Consider the following 12,825-nt stretch of genomic DNA (forward strand, 5'->3'; position numbering starts at 1 on the left):
GATGTATTTATGCACCTTCCCCTGTCTGTGTTTAAACAGCACCTTGGAAAATGCAGTAAAAGAAGCCACAACTCTTCTCAGTGTCCTCTAGGGGTTTTAATTTATTTTTATTGTGTTGGATGCTTGCTTCATTGTGGTTTTTGTAGCTTTTTTTCCCCCCCCCCCCCCCCCATTGCTGGAAGTTGGCTTTACTGCAGAGCAGAGGTGGTGCAAAGAAATAGAGGCCACTGAATTGCAGAGTGTTAATAGGTATAGTAGGACAAGATAGCATGGAGGGATGTGGCAGAGCTCCCAATAAGCTTTGGGGGTTAGTGTTTAATGGTGAGTCTGCATCTTTCCCCACAGCTGAAAGTGTTCTGGGTCTGTCTTCACTGGGGCACAACCTGAATTTCCCGCTGGCTGTCTGTGCAGCCAGGCACTGCTCCTGCATACTTGTGTACGGATCCTGGTGTGGGCTGAGGATGCTGAGTGCTTGAGGACAGTGTTCCCCCTACCCCCCCACCTCCCAAAAAATAAATAAATGTGGAATTACTCATGTTTTCCAGCTCAGGATAGGACAGTGCAACAGGGAAGATTTCTGTGAGTCTCCTTAGGGCACATTAAAAAAAAAACCAAACCAAACCCGAACTGTTAGAAATTGGTGGGGTTTTTGCTTCCACTGGTGACTAAACTAGCATGAAACAGTTGTAATTTTCTGCATCTTGTGTGAATGAGCATCCTCTTCTTGTTGCAGGCAGGGCCAGGCTGATTTACAGCCATGTTGACCCTCCTGGCTGTGCTGGACTGCTGCATCACCTCAAGGAGAAGACACCTGAGGTACTGTAAACTGTTGGGGTTTTTGGGTTTTTTTCCTGTGATTACAAGATGATTTGCATCTGAAGGGTGTAAACCTGTTCTCAAAGCATTGAAGGTGGCTTATACTGTGTGTGAGGTGTGAAGTTGCCCACACAGTGAGTTTTTTGGAGTGTGGCTTCACCTGGCTGGTGTGGGTAACCCTAGTTAATCCAGAACTGGAAGCTGTTGGAAGTGATTTGGAAAACCTGGAGATGTTTAAAGCTTATGAGGCTTTTGACCCGTCTCATTTATGCTAGCCTCTTGTGTGGCTGAGGGAGAAGCTTAGAAATGTGAAATACGGTGTGAAATCTTTTGAGATCTCTAAGTCGCGTACATATACACATAAGCGCTTCCATCTCCTTAAAACTTCATCTCTCCTTCCTCAGTCGATCCATGCCTGGTTGTGTTATGCTGCTGCAGGTGGGGACAGAGTGGGTAGGAGCAGGTGAGGGACATGACTTGCTCTCTCCATCCCCCTTCCCCAGCCGCATCCTGCCCCTCTGCCTCCTTTCCTCCCTGTGCCCCACCAGCACCCAGCTGCAGCATCCTCATGCAAATCCTGTCTCAATGTGGGGACAGGGGGAACGCAGGCTGGGGGCTGCACATTTAAGGCTTATATGGGCTTTTTAAAATATTTTTTTTCTCCTGTTGTATTTTGCAAAGCTGAGAACCATGTCAGAAAAAGTCTGTTAGGCTGGGAAATTAATATTTCTTCTGAAACTCAAGTTTTCAGAATCTACCTGTTTTTCATACGCGGGTTGTGTGCTCTTCCTGCTGTTTTTCCTAGCAGATGCTTTGCTGTTGCAAGGCTCAGACCTGTCAGTCGTGCTCTGGATCTCTCCTCTGCTGTGCAGCCATTTTATACAGTCTTTGGCCTTGGAAAAAAGTTAAGCATATGCCGGCTGGTCTCGAAGGTGTAGGGGTGTGGGTGGGCTGTGTGTCATCTTTGCAAAGATATTGGGGGGGGGGGGAACCCCCAAACCTCTATCATTTTGCAAGTTCCAGCTGTTAAAGGGTGGCCCTGTGGTTGCTGGCTCTGAGTCCCATCCCATCTTGCTGTCTCTAGTCCCTGCCGCTGCTCTGGTCCAGCGCTGGCATCCCACAGCGCTTCTGCAGTGCCAGTGGTGAGATCTGAGGGCAGAGGCAATCTTTCTTCCTCCTGTAGCATCAGAACTGTGTGAGAGCCCCTTCCGGAGGCTGCTGCAGTGGGAAGAAGGAAGGAAACAGCAAGGAAAGGCAGAAAGAGGGAGAAAAATTAAGGTTTTTGGAGCTGACTTGCTCATTTCCCCTCAACGATCCCGAGCTGTTCCAGTCATTCAGTGATGCTGTGTATTTGTCACCTAATTTCATCCCAAACACCTTAAACTGAAAATAAAGCACTGTTTAATAAACAGCAGCCAGCGTTTCATTTCCCTGGATGTTCTGGTAGCAACTGCTCATTATTCCAATGATTTCCCCCCACTGTAATTATTCGGAACCGACTGTTCACAGATTCCTATATTGACTTGTATATCTGTACACGCACATGCTGAAATATGTATATATTTTGGTGTCCTATTGAAAATTCAATAGGCTCCAATTTCAGTTGCTATTGCCTTCCCCCCGTGCCTCCCCTCTCCAATTTGCCGATGCTACAGCTGCACGATGGAGAAGAAAGGATGCAGCGTCTAGCGCGGACGTAAACAGCAACGTCCAACTGAAATGGGCAGAGAAAAATTACTTCCTTGTACTACCACGCTCTTGACAAGAGCTGGCTCTTTCTTTTTTTCTTTTTTTTTCCCCTTCTTCCCTTCTTTTTCTACCACGTTCAATTTTCTGGCTCTGCCGGGCAGGTTACAGAACTAATCTTGAATGTGCTTTGAGCCTACTGTATAACATGACAAGCCTTTAAAGACTGGGGTGGGGGAAGAAGGAAATGGAGCATGTGGGGAATGCAATTAGTTTGGGGTGGCAGCGTGAGTGGGAGAAGCTAAAATTGCAAACGTGGGTTATTTGGGGGAAAATAAATCTTGTTCCTCCCAGGGCTGGCTTACCTGGGTTTCTTGTGGGAGACATGAATTAGACAGGGGGGGGAAAAATTCCCTAGATGGTCTGCAGGGTCTGAAATGGCATTTTCATCACAAGAAGTGTTTTGTAATGGATGCATTTATTTTTTTTTTTTTCCCCCTCTGGAGTACAAAGGCTGTCATGTTTGAGGCCTGCCAAGGTCTGACCAGTAATTAGAGGCTTGGCTGGATTCACAGGTGTTGCACCAGCTCTCAAAAGCCAAATAGATGCTGGTGTGTTTGAGCATCTCTGCTGTGCTGAGGATGGCCCTTCCAGAATTGAAAATATTGGTCAATAAAGAGCACCTGGTGGCTTTCTGGGTGTTCCCAGGTCCTGGTGTGCTTGCTCAAAGTGAGATCACCTGGGACATCAAGGGGGCTGCAGGCTGCTTTATTGCCCACAAGCCAAACTGGTGCCCTGGGTGGTGGCTGAGCCATGGCTGTCTGGCTGTGGCTGCTAGCTTGATGGGCTGGAAAAGAGCTGTGCACGTGCTTCTGCTGCAAAAATTAGTATCTCATTGTCGGTGTTGAAAAGCTGGTTAGAATTGTGAAAGTCTGAGAGTTCTGAGGGCAGGTATTTTAAAACTAGTATGTCTTGCAATACCTTCTCCAGGACAGACCCAGGCAGCTGACTGAGTCGGTCTTCACTCCCAAAGTCTCGGAGAAGGTTGTAGAGAGCTTGATGAGGGGGGTGGGGGGGGGTGCAGGGGGGAGTGTGGGGAATTGAAAAGAAACATAGGGATGTGCCAGGGCTGTGTCACCCTCAAGCCCAGAAGCACACACAAAGTAGTAAACATCCTCTATTGCCTCGAGCCATCTGTTTGCAGAGTCTTTACCCATGCAACAGTGCCTCTTCCCCAGGTAGACTTGTTGCCTCCTTGTAATCTGTAGGTAAATAAACACCTAATCAACTGGAAAGCAGGGAGTGGAGGCGGTGAGCTGTGATAAGAGTCTGGTTGGGACAGGGACTAACTGCAGCACGTGCTCCAGCAGGCGGGTGATGGAAAACCTTGTTGTAAAATCCTTGGAATAAGGAGGAATCTCTTTTGTTTGGGGAAAGAAACTGAAAATAGTGGGAGCAGGCGGGCTGGCCGCTGAGCATCTCTGCAGAGGCCCTTACCACCTTGGTTTACTTCTGTGTTACAACACGCTTGATTTGGGGAGATTTTATTCTCTAGGTAGCATGGGTGACTGGTCCTGGTGTACCGGGCGAGGGCATGGATTGCAAGCACGGCACTGTGTGCATCCCCTCCCTGTGGGGATGCAGGTTGCTGCTTCCTCTGAGCTTGCACCTTGGAGAAGTCCAGGGACCATCCCAGCATGGGAAGGTGTATGTCACAGCTGGGTGGCTCTTGCAGGGTGCCATCTCCCTGCTGGGTGGGCACGTTGTCTGGCTGAGCCAGCCCCTTTCTCCATCCACCCCTTTTTTCTGTTGTGATGATCGTGTAGTTCCCCCAGCACGTAATTTGCCATCGTAGAACAGAATCGCAGAATATCTTGTGTTGGAAGGAACCTGTAAGGATTGTAGAGTTCCATCTTAATGGAGCTGCTGGTTGTTGGGTTGGGCTTTTTATCTCCAAACTGTTCCTTGCGACGTGCTGCGCTGCTTGGGAGAGCCTGCTGCTGAGGCTGGCATGCATTAGGTGTTGCAGACGTGAGCTAAAAACCTGGTGCAGCAAAAAGCACCCGCTTCGGGAAGGTGTTACGGGGCGTTTGGAGCTGGGGTGGTGACCCAGTGCCCCGTAGAACATGGCATTACCGTGTTTAATGTACTCGGTGCTAATCTTTCTCTAAACAGAAGCGATCTTGCTGAGTTCAGCACTGCAGGAGCAATAACCAATGAAGGAGATGAGATTAAGAAAACTCACAAGAATCAAATGTGCTAGAAAGGGCTGGGGAAGTGCCAGGGGCACTGCAGTAAATGACCTCCCTGGGAATCGAGGACAAATAAAATTCATGCCCCGTCTCTCTTCTCCCAGGCGCCTGATGCCGATGTCTTAGCCCTCCCCTCATGGTGTGACCATAGATGTTGTTTTCAGGGTTATTTTTGCACTGGAGTACAACAAATCCTCTGTGCTATGGGGCCGAGATGAGGATCTGTGTCACTGCATTCAGAAAAACTAACCTCTCGAGCTCAAGGAGAGCTGCTTCAGTTGGCAGTAGCATTATTCTGTCTGGAACAGCCTTGAGAGGGCAAACAAAACCTTTCTGCTGTGGCTCTTGTTTCCAAAGGTGCTTTGCAGGAAGGGCTGCTGGTGATTGTGGCTGCTTTTTTTTTTTTTTTTTTTTCTTCCCCCTTGCAAGCCAGAAATGGAGCCCAAAATTTGCCCACATGCAATCAGGCTGGGGTTAAAACAGCAGTCCTGGTCCAAGCTCGGTGGGGATGAAGGAAACTTTGCTGCTCAACTTGTCGTGGAGCTGTTGGCAAGCGCTCGATGGGGAATATGGGGTTTTCATCCAAAGTGGGGTGGGGGTGATGGGAGCTGTAGGGCTTGATTTTTTTTTAAATTTGATTTTTTTGCCACCGGAGGCAATTGGGATGGTAAATGCCTTGGTGATGGACTGGGTGGGGGTTTTTCCCCAGCAGGTTTGCTCACTGGCAGTGTGAGGATGTCCTTCACAGAGCCTGGGCATCCCAAAGTGTCTCGACAGCGGCCACCGTCTTGGATCTCTACCCCTAGCACCGTGCAGGCTCGGAGGCTGCAAGGATGACTTGGCAGTGATATATTTACTACAATTACCATCTCTCTTCCCAGAGGAGGAAAAAATAGATGAATAATATGTTTTGAAGGTGTCATGGAGTGAAAGCAAGAGAGGAGCTTGAGCCTGAACTTATGAATAACTTATAGGCTTCCTCCCTTCATGCAGTCACTCCATTTGGGCTTATCTTTCTCACCCGTAGGAGGTGTAATTAAAGGAGCAAAGCCGGGCATTCACGTGCACAGCGGCTGCCTGTGGGCACTCGTCTGTCTGGCTCCATGTGTCCTGTGCACACAAGGGCACGGGGGTGCTGAGATGCCTTTGAGATGCTGGCGTAGGCACTGATTAAGCTTTGCAGATTCCACCCCCCTCGGTCACTATCCCTCATTTAAGTTATGTGCAAAACACCCTTTTTTCCTTCTCTTTGATATTTTGGTATAGCTGGTAGAAGCGTTCCCTTAACTCTCACCTTGTACTGGTGAAACTGGGAGCAGAAGTATCCTGGGGTGGGGAAACGCCGCAAGAGGAAGCGGGCGAGTCCTGCAACCTTTGCTTAAGATTTGGGAGATTTTTTTTTTTGGTTTGGTTCTTGGCATGGCTGGAAATTCCCTTCCTGACCTCATGTGGTGACTTAGCTTTTCCAAGCCTTATTTTTCTAGCCCTAAAAAGAGAAATAATTTGCTCTTGTCTCAATACCTTTCTTTGCCTTGTTTATTTTGACTTGAAGATCTTGAGGGAGGGACTGTGTTTTGGTTGGGTTTTTAACCAGGTATACATACAGAGACTAACATAATGGAACCAGGATCTTAACAAAGGCATGTGAAACGCTATTGCAATGCATATAGTAATTATAGGTATGTATATGTAGGGATGATGAAAAAATCCAATGAAACATGGCATTTCCCTCTGGAAAAATGTTAGCAGAATAAAACCACGCCTGGGAGTATGTCAGTTCCAGCAAAAAATGTCTATTAAAAATTATGCAGTGCTGTTCAGCAAGGTCACAACGCTCCTTTTAGAGCCAGTTAGAGGTTTCATTTCAAAGCAGCATGTCACTTTTTTTTCTCCCTGCAGACTTTTAGCTAAGGTGTTGTATTTTGGTCTTCTATTCAGATCTGGGGCAAAAAAACCCCAACCAACCCCAAACCTCATGTAAAATTTTGCAGAAATGTCTGCCAAAAGGGGACACTTGCAGCTCAATATGCATGGAGGTTTGGCATCCCTGTTTAACACCATATATATGTGTGATTTCCAATGAATAACTTCTTTCCCCCTGTCCCCCTATCTCGGGAGTGCAGCCCTGCTATCGGTATGTTCATATCAGCCCGGCACATAGATATGTATGAGTGTAATGGATATTAGGCATTTATTGCAAGGCGTTCTGTTGAACATCACCTGCTGTTCAACATGAAAAGTTGATGTTCCACAAAGCCACAAGCCAAAGGCTCCTTAAGAGCTGTTCTGGTGCACCGGGTAAATATACGTGCTCAGAACAAGCGCTGGGTGAATTAATAATGCATAGAGTAAATCTGGAGGAAGAGCGGCTACTGCATAGGGCCGCCTTATAAAGTGCTCTCTCTGCTTAGGCAAATAGACAGGGAAGTTGTGTTTTTTAAAGCGTAATGGCTAGGTAATAATCCAAACTAACCTAATCGCCTGCTTCCAGCTGTTGTAAGTACGCTAGCTGGCTCAGCAGCCGGGGTCAAATTCAGAAGCATTGCAAAAAGGTGGGAGAAATTGTTATGTGGCATCTGGCGTTATTGTAGGTAACTCGTGTTGATGGAGTAGCGGGGAAGCGGTGGAGAGGATGAGATGATGTGACAGAGACAGGAATCCTTACCCTTTCCCAAGCATCTCCATCCAAAATGTATCAGCTGGGGGTGGCTGGGGCAGCGGCAGGGTTGTGGATGAGGAACAGCTCAAGCCCTAACATCACGAGGTGGGTAGGAGTGGGTACTACACCCCCCACGGCTTCCCGAGGAATATCGCGCTGGATGCATGCCTGTGGCGCTTAGGAGCGTGGGTTAGAGATGGACTTGGCAGTGCTGGGTTAAAGGTTGGACCTGATAATCTCAAAGGTCTTTTTCCAACCTAAATGATTTTGTGTGCAGCCCAGGACTGGGTCGTTAGTGGTACTGCTCTCGTTAGCTCTTCCCACCCTAATGAGCTGGGCAGTGATGCAGGCGCTGGGAGGCTGTACCATAAAATGATGGTGGAGAGCTCTGGGGTGGTTGGACCTCCTTGAGGTCTATGGTTTGAAGCAAGCCTTGGGGGAGGAGGAGGAGGGCTGAAAGCTGTTTGCCTCAAGCAGCAGCTTTACGCCAGTGGTGTCTTGGCAAGACCCCCATGAAAACTCACGGGTGACAGCAGTGGAGCTCTTGGGGAAAGCCTGAGGATGGGTGAAGTGCATCTCCCTGGTTGGGGACAAGGACCTGCAAGTGTCCAACAGGGCTGTTGGGGACATCTGACCCAAGCTGCCGGTCCCTCAGCCGCCAGCTTTTGATGTGGGGATTGTTAGAGCTGTGGAGGGGGCCGTGGGAGAGGGACTGGCACCTGCCCTTTGTCACCTTTCTGCAGCAGAGTGACCCGCCGGCGTCTGACTCGGAGCCTCTCTGGGCGGCAGTGATAGAAGGGAGAGAAACACAGCTGGATTTCCAGGAGTTTGCAGCCAAATCTTCTGAATTGCAAAGTGAACAGCTCAGATGTTTGGAAGCCTCCGAGGAGGAATAAATACAAAAAGCCAAGATACCTTTTTTCTTTTTTCTTTGTCATTTTTTTCTGCCTATAATGTTGTTTTAAGGGGCTGTGAGTCACCTCGAGTGACAAAATGAGACATCCTTACTACTAATGAAAATAATGAATATTTAACAAGATACTATTTATTTAGGTTGTGTCAAATAGGAGTCTTGGGGTTCAGTGTCTGTAGTAATAATAATGTTGGATGAACGCTGAAAAAAATTTAAGGTTTTGGTCTTGAGGACCCTTTCAATGTAGGCATGTTGGTGTTGTGCTCTTGATGCTGGGGTGGGGTATGGGTAGGGGTGGTTTTGGAGGTGTTGTGAGTTGGAGAAAGGTCTATTTTGTTTCCATTGTGAAATAAGCACTAAAATTGGCACGTGGTGAGGAGTGAACACAAATGTGTTTGAGGCTAGGCAGGGGGCGAGTGGCCCCGATGCTGCTTGGTGCGGGAGGTGGTCGTGAGGAATCAGATGAGCGTGGCGACAGCACAAGGGAGAAAGGCTTTGATCTGGAGTGAAAGTAGATTGCTGCTACAAATTGAGTTATTCCCTATTAAATTTGCTTTTAGAGCAATTTCCATATGGCATTAGCCCTATAGGAGGAGGAGGCTTGTTGGCCTCTCCCCAGCCCCCCCGAAAGCAGAGTTGGGCGCAGCACGTTTTGGGATGTATGAAGGCTTCTCCCCCCATCATCATCATCATGCAGGTGGTGAAACTGAGGCACGGCAGTGCTGCAGTCACCCCGTGGGGGGGCTTTCACCCCCCCCCCTTTTCACAGGGGGTGCAGTGCTGGGATGGGGGTGGCAGGGGAGCCCCCCAGAATGGATGTTGGAGGAGGGGTGAGGATACCCATGAGTGTTGGATGCTGGAGGGGGTGCAGATGTGTGGGGGGGTGTGATGCTGGAGAGAGGTCGGGTGCTGACGGAGGTGTCTGATGCTGGTGGGTGCTGGATACTGGGGGTGCGTGTGAGGATACCCATGAGTGTTGGATGCTTGGAGGGGGTGCGGGTGGGGGTGGCTGATGCTGGAGGGGCTGTCTGATGCTGGTGGGTGCTGGATGCTGGGGGATGTCGGATACTGGGGAAGGGTGTCTGATGCTGATGGGTACCGGGGTGGCGGGGAGGGGAGCGTCTGATACCCTTTGAGGGGAAGTGGGATGTGTGATACTCCTGGAGGCGGGGGAGGGCGCCTGATGCTGGTGGGTGCCGGAGGGGGCGGGGGGTACCTGATGCTGGGGGGTGGGGGGTGCCCGCTGCCGGGGGGGTGAGGTGGGTGCCGGGTGTCCCGGCTGCGGGGGCGAGGGAGGCGCCCGTTGCCGGCGGGGGGTCCCGGCTGCCGGGGGTCCCGGCTGCGGGGGGCGGTGGGTGCGCGGTGCGGGGGGGGCCCCGCAGCCAATGAGCGCGGCGCGGGGCAGGGCTGCCTGCGCGGCCGGCGGCGTGTTGCAGCCGGGCGGCGTGTGCGGGCCGGAGCGGCGGGCACGGCAGCGCTCGTCCCTCGCACCTTGCAACCCCTTCCGACCCCCCTTCCCCCCCTCCCCCCCTTTTTTTTTTTCCTCCTTTTTGCCTTTTTTTTCCTTCCTCACCCTGCGGTGCTTTTTTACATTTTTTTTTTTCCTCCCCCCTTCCTTCCCCCCCCCCCCCTTCCCTCCCCCTTCCTGCGCTTTGCTCTGGGAAACGCTGGATTTTAAACCTCTCCCCGCCAGGCAGTGAGTGGGGAAGGAGGGGAGAGAATCGCAGCCCGCGGTGAAACATGGCCCAGGCGAAAATGCACCACCCCGTCTCTTGGGTGATCTTCGCCGGGATGGCCGCTCTCCTCCTCTCCCAAGGTAGGGCCGGGCGGGGATGCTGCGGGGGGGGATGCAGCCGGAGCGTACGGAGGGTGCGCGGCCCCACGGCAGCACCCTGCCGGGGGAGGGGGGGCTGGGATGGGGTGAGGACACCCCCCTCGGAGCGGGGATAGAGCTGGGAGAGGGTCCCCAGCCCGCCGCTAAGTTGCGGGGGGTGCGGATGCGGGTACGGTGCGGCGGCAGCTGCCGGTGCGTGCTCCCTCCCCGCGGTGCACTGGGATGGGGGGCACACACTTCTCCCATGGCGCAGCACCCCTCCTCAACTGATTTTATTATATTTTTTTGGGGTGGTGGTGCCGAACGGTTCTGCCATCTCAACTTAGTTGCCGCGGGAGCAGCGCATCCAACAGGCTGGGTGCGGGGGGGGGGTGTGTGTGCCTGTGCAGCCCACCCCCCCGCCAGCACCCTTTGCTTTGCCTGCAAGGTCGTCCCAAAAACTGGGTGCAGCCCCGGCTCCTGCCCGCTGGACTGGGGACTTGGGAAGTCCTTGTCCAGCTTGTCCCGGGCGAGCACGGCTGCCTTCCCCCCTGTCCCGGGGGATGGCGCTTCGCGAGGCCCCCCACCCCGCGCTGTGCGAGGGCGGGGGGGAAAAAGAGCAAAAAAAACAAGGGGGGAGAGGAGGGGGGCAGGAGCCAGCCCCATCTGGCTGAGAGCACCGAGCCTGTCAGCTCGCGTTAGTCTCCTCGCAGCCATCTGGAGGGGCTGTGGGAGCGGGGTTCCCTGCGTGGGAGGGGAGGATGGGGCCGCATCCTGCACTGGGGGGGCGGGGGGGGGCGCATCCTGCGCGGGGCTCCGGCGGGGAAGGGGAGATGCTCCCAAGGGCCGTGCTCAGCGGGTGGTACCCGGGGTTTTGCGGGGCTGGATGTACCCCGCGGGGGATGCATGTACCCGTGGGGGGGCTGGATGCAGCCTCCTGCACGGGGTCGGGGAGTGGGGGGGAAGGGACCTGCTGGAGCCAGGCCCCTCTGTGCTGCCCCGGTGCCCACCGAGGGCTGGGGACGAGGGTGTGGGCACCCGTATGTCCAAATCAGCCCTGCTGGATCCCGCATCAGCTGAGGTGCTGTGCAGCAGCCCTCCGGTGGGGTGTGAAACCCTTGGCTACGTGGGGCAGGGGGCTGGTGGGGCAGGGGGAGGTGGGCAGCCACCATCTCTGCTCAAAGTTCTCTCTGCTGGGCAGGCTGGGCCCGCTCTTGCGGAGAGCCACCCCTGTCATATCGACCGGCACGGGCTGCTTAGCATGCACATCACACGCCAAGGCATTTCTCCTCTTCGCCTTCCTCCCTCTTTCCCTCCTCAAGCTCTCTCCTTCTCCCAGGCTTGCTGCTTCCTGCTCCTGCTGCTTGGGATGCTGGCATCCCTGCACCCCCGGCTCCCGAGGGGGGGCCCTGGGGCTGGGACCCCCAACCCCTGTGCTGCTGCCTCTGTGGGGAGCCCAGGTGGGGTGGTGGAAGGTTGGGGCTCCCCAGGAGGGGGGTAAAGCTGCCCTTCCCTCCCTTGTTTCTCCTGCTCAGAATTTGTGCTTCATTTATTTTATTTGTTTGTTTATTGGATGTCTGCTTTTTGGCTCCTGACTGGGCTTCCTTGCAGTCCTATTCCCTGCCTCTGGTCATCTCTCATGCTTCCTCTCTCTCCTCCCATCGAAGCTTACAGATCAGAAAGTAGTTGGGGTTTTTTTTTCTTCTTTTTTTTTTTTTTCTTCTCCCAGACGGCATAGCTGTGGGGAGGATTGCCCTGCCTCCCCAAGGAAAAAATCCCCCGAGCCCCCTGCTTTGCAGGGATCTGGTGTGGGTGCCAGAAGTCACAGAGTCACGGCTGAGGTGGGGAAAAAGCAGGGAGCTTCGTTGTGCCATGGTCTCGGGGGGACTAGGGGCTGAACTGTGGGGTGCTGGGCAAAGCATTGCACAAAAAAGTTTAGGTTTTTTTGAGCTGGGAGAAGCTGGGTGTGCTGGGTTGTCAGAGGGAAGGAGTTTCCCTGGGAGGTTTTCTTGCGTAATTGTATTTAAATGAGTCATTAATTTTTTTAAAACTACCTAGCAGAAGTGATTTTGCTTTTTAGCAAAAACTTTCTAAGGGAGTTTTGAGAATCTGGGGGGGGGTCGTTCAGTCACAAAGGTAGTATATCCAGCATGCCAAATCCCAGCAGTACGGTGCTGCTGCTTTGTGAACTCTTTGGATAGCCACAGTATTTTTTTGTTTTCTAACTTTTCTCTTGCGCTTGGTATACCAAAGCAGAGCTGGCTTGTGTTTGAAAATGCGAAAATTATTGTCGTGTAGGAAGACCGTGTTTTGCACAAATCTACTACAAATAGCTCAAGAGATCTGTGCTGCCCTCTGCAGCAGTTTATCAATACTCCAGGTCATTTACCTATTTACAGCCAAGCAAACAATAAGAAAAGTGGTTTGTGAGTATACTTGAGTGTAAAGCGGAGCATGAAGTGGGATAATTCTGAAGTGCTTGACCATCCACGTTTGTGCAAACAGCCACAGGGCCTCCAAGTTCTGCAGATTCACTCTTGGTTTTTTTTGGAAACGTGCCCCCGTGACAGGCGCTCTTGTGTGGTAGCTGTTTGGAGGGAGCCCTCTGAGGCCCGAAAGGTCCAGCTTGGCTTGGTGCCCGGTGATGCTACCGTTCCCAAGGGAGCTGTTTATTATGGGGTGTTGG

The 12,825-nt window shown here is 52.1% G+C and overlaps 1 protein-coding gene across 2 annotated transcripts in view; it reads left to right on the forward strand.

Annotated features, from left to right (window-relative positions):
• Positions 1-742: 742 nt before the first annotated feature.
• The window catches only part of LOC130141715 (protein CEPU-1), a 361,301-nt gene continuing 349,218 nt past the window's right edge, over positions 743-12,825 (forward strand). The window contains exon 1 of one of the 2 annotated variants that reach the window (XM_056322849.1): positions 743-816. Coding sequence is in view for 1 of the 2 variants with exons in the window: in XM_056322843.1 (XP_056178818.1) it covers positions 10,067-10,142 (76 nt within the window). In the remaining variant the exon portion in view is untranslated. Of the gene's footprint in view, positions 817-9,786; positions 10,143-12,825 lie in introns of those variants that run through there. The other variant, XM_056322843.1, reaches the window with a different exon arrangement.

The sequence above is a fragment of the Falco biarmicus genome, chromosome 20 (genome assembly GCF_023638135.1).
Source record: "Falco biarmicus isolate bFalBia1 chromosome 20, bFalBia1.pri, whole genome shotgun sequence".
NCBI classification, from domain to species: domain Eukaryota; kingdom Metazoa; phylum Chordata; class Aves; order Falconiformes; family Falconidae; genus Falco; species Falco biarmicus.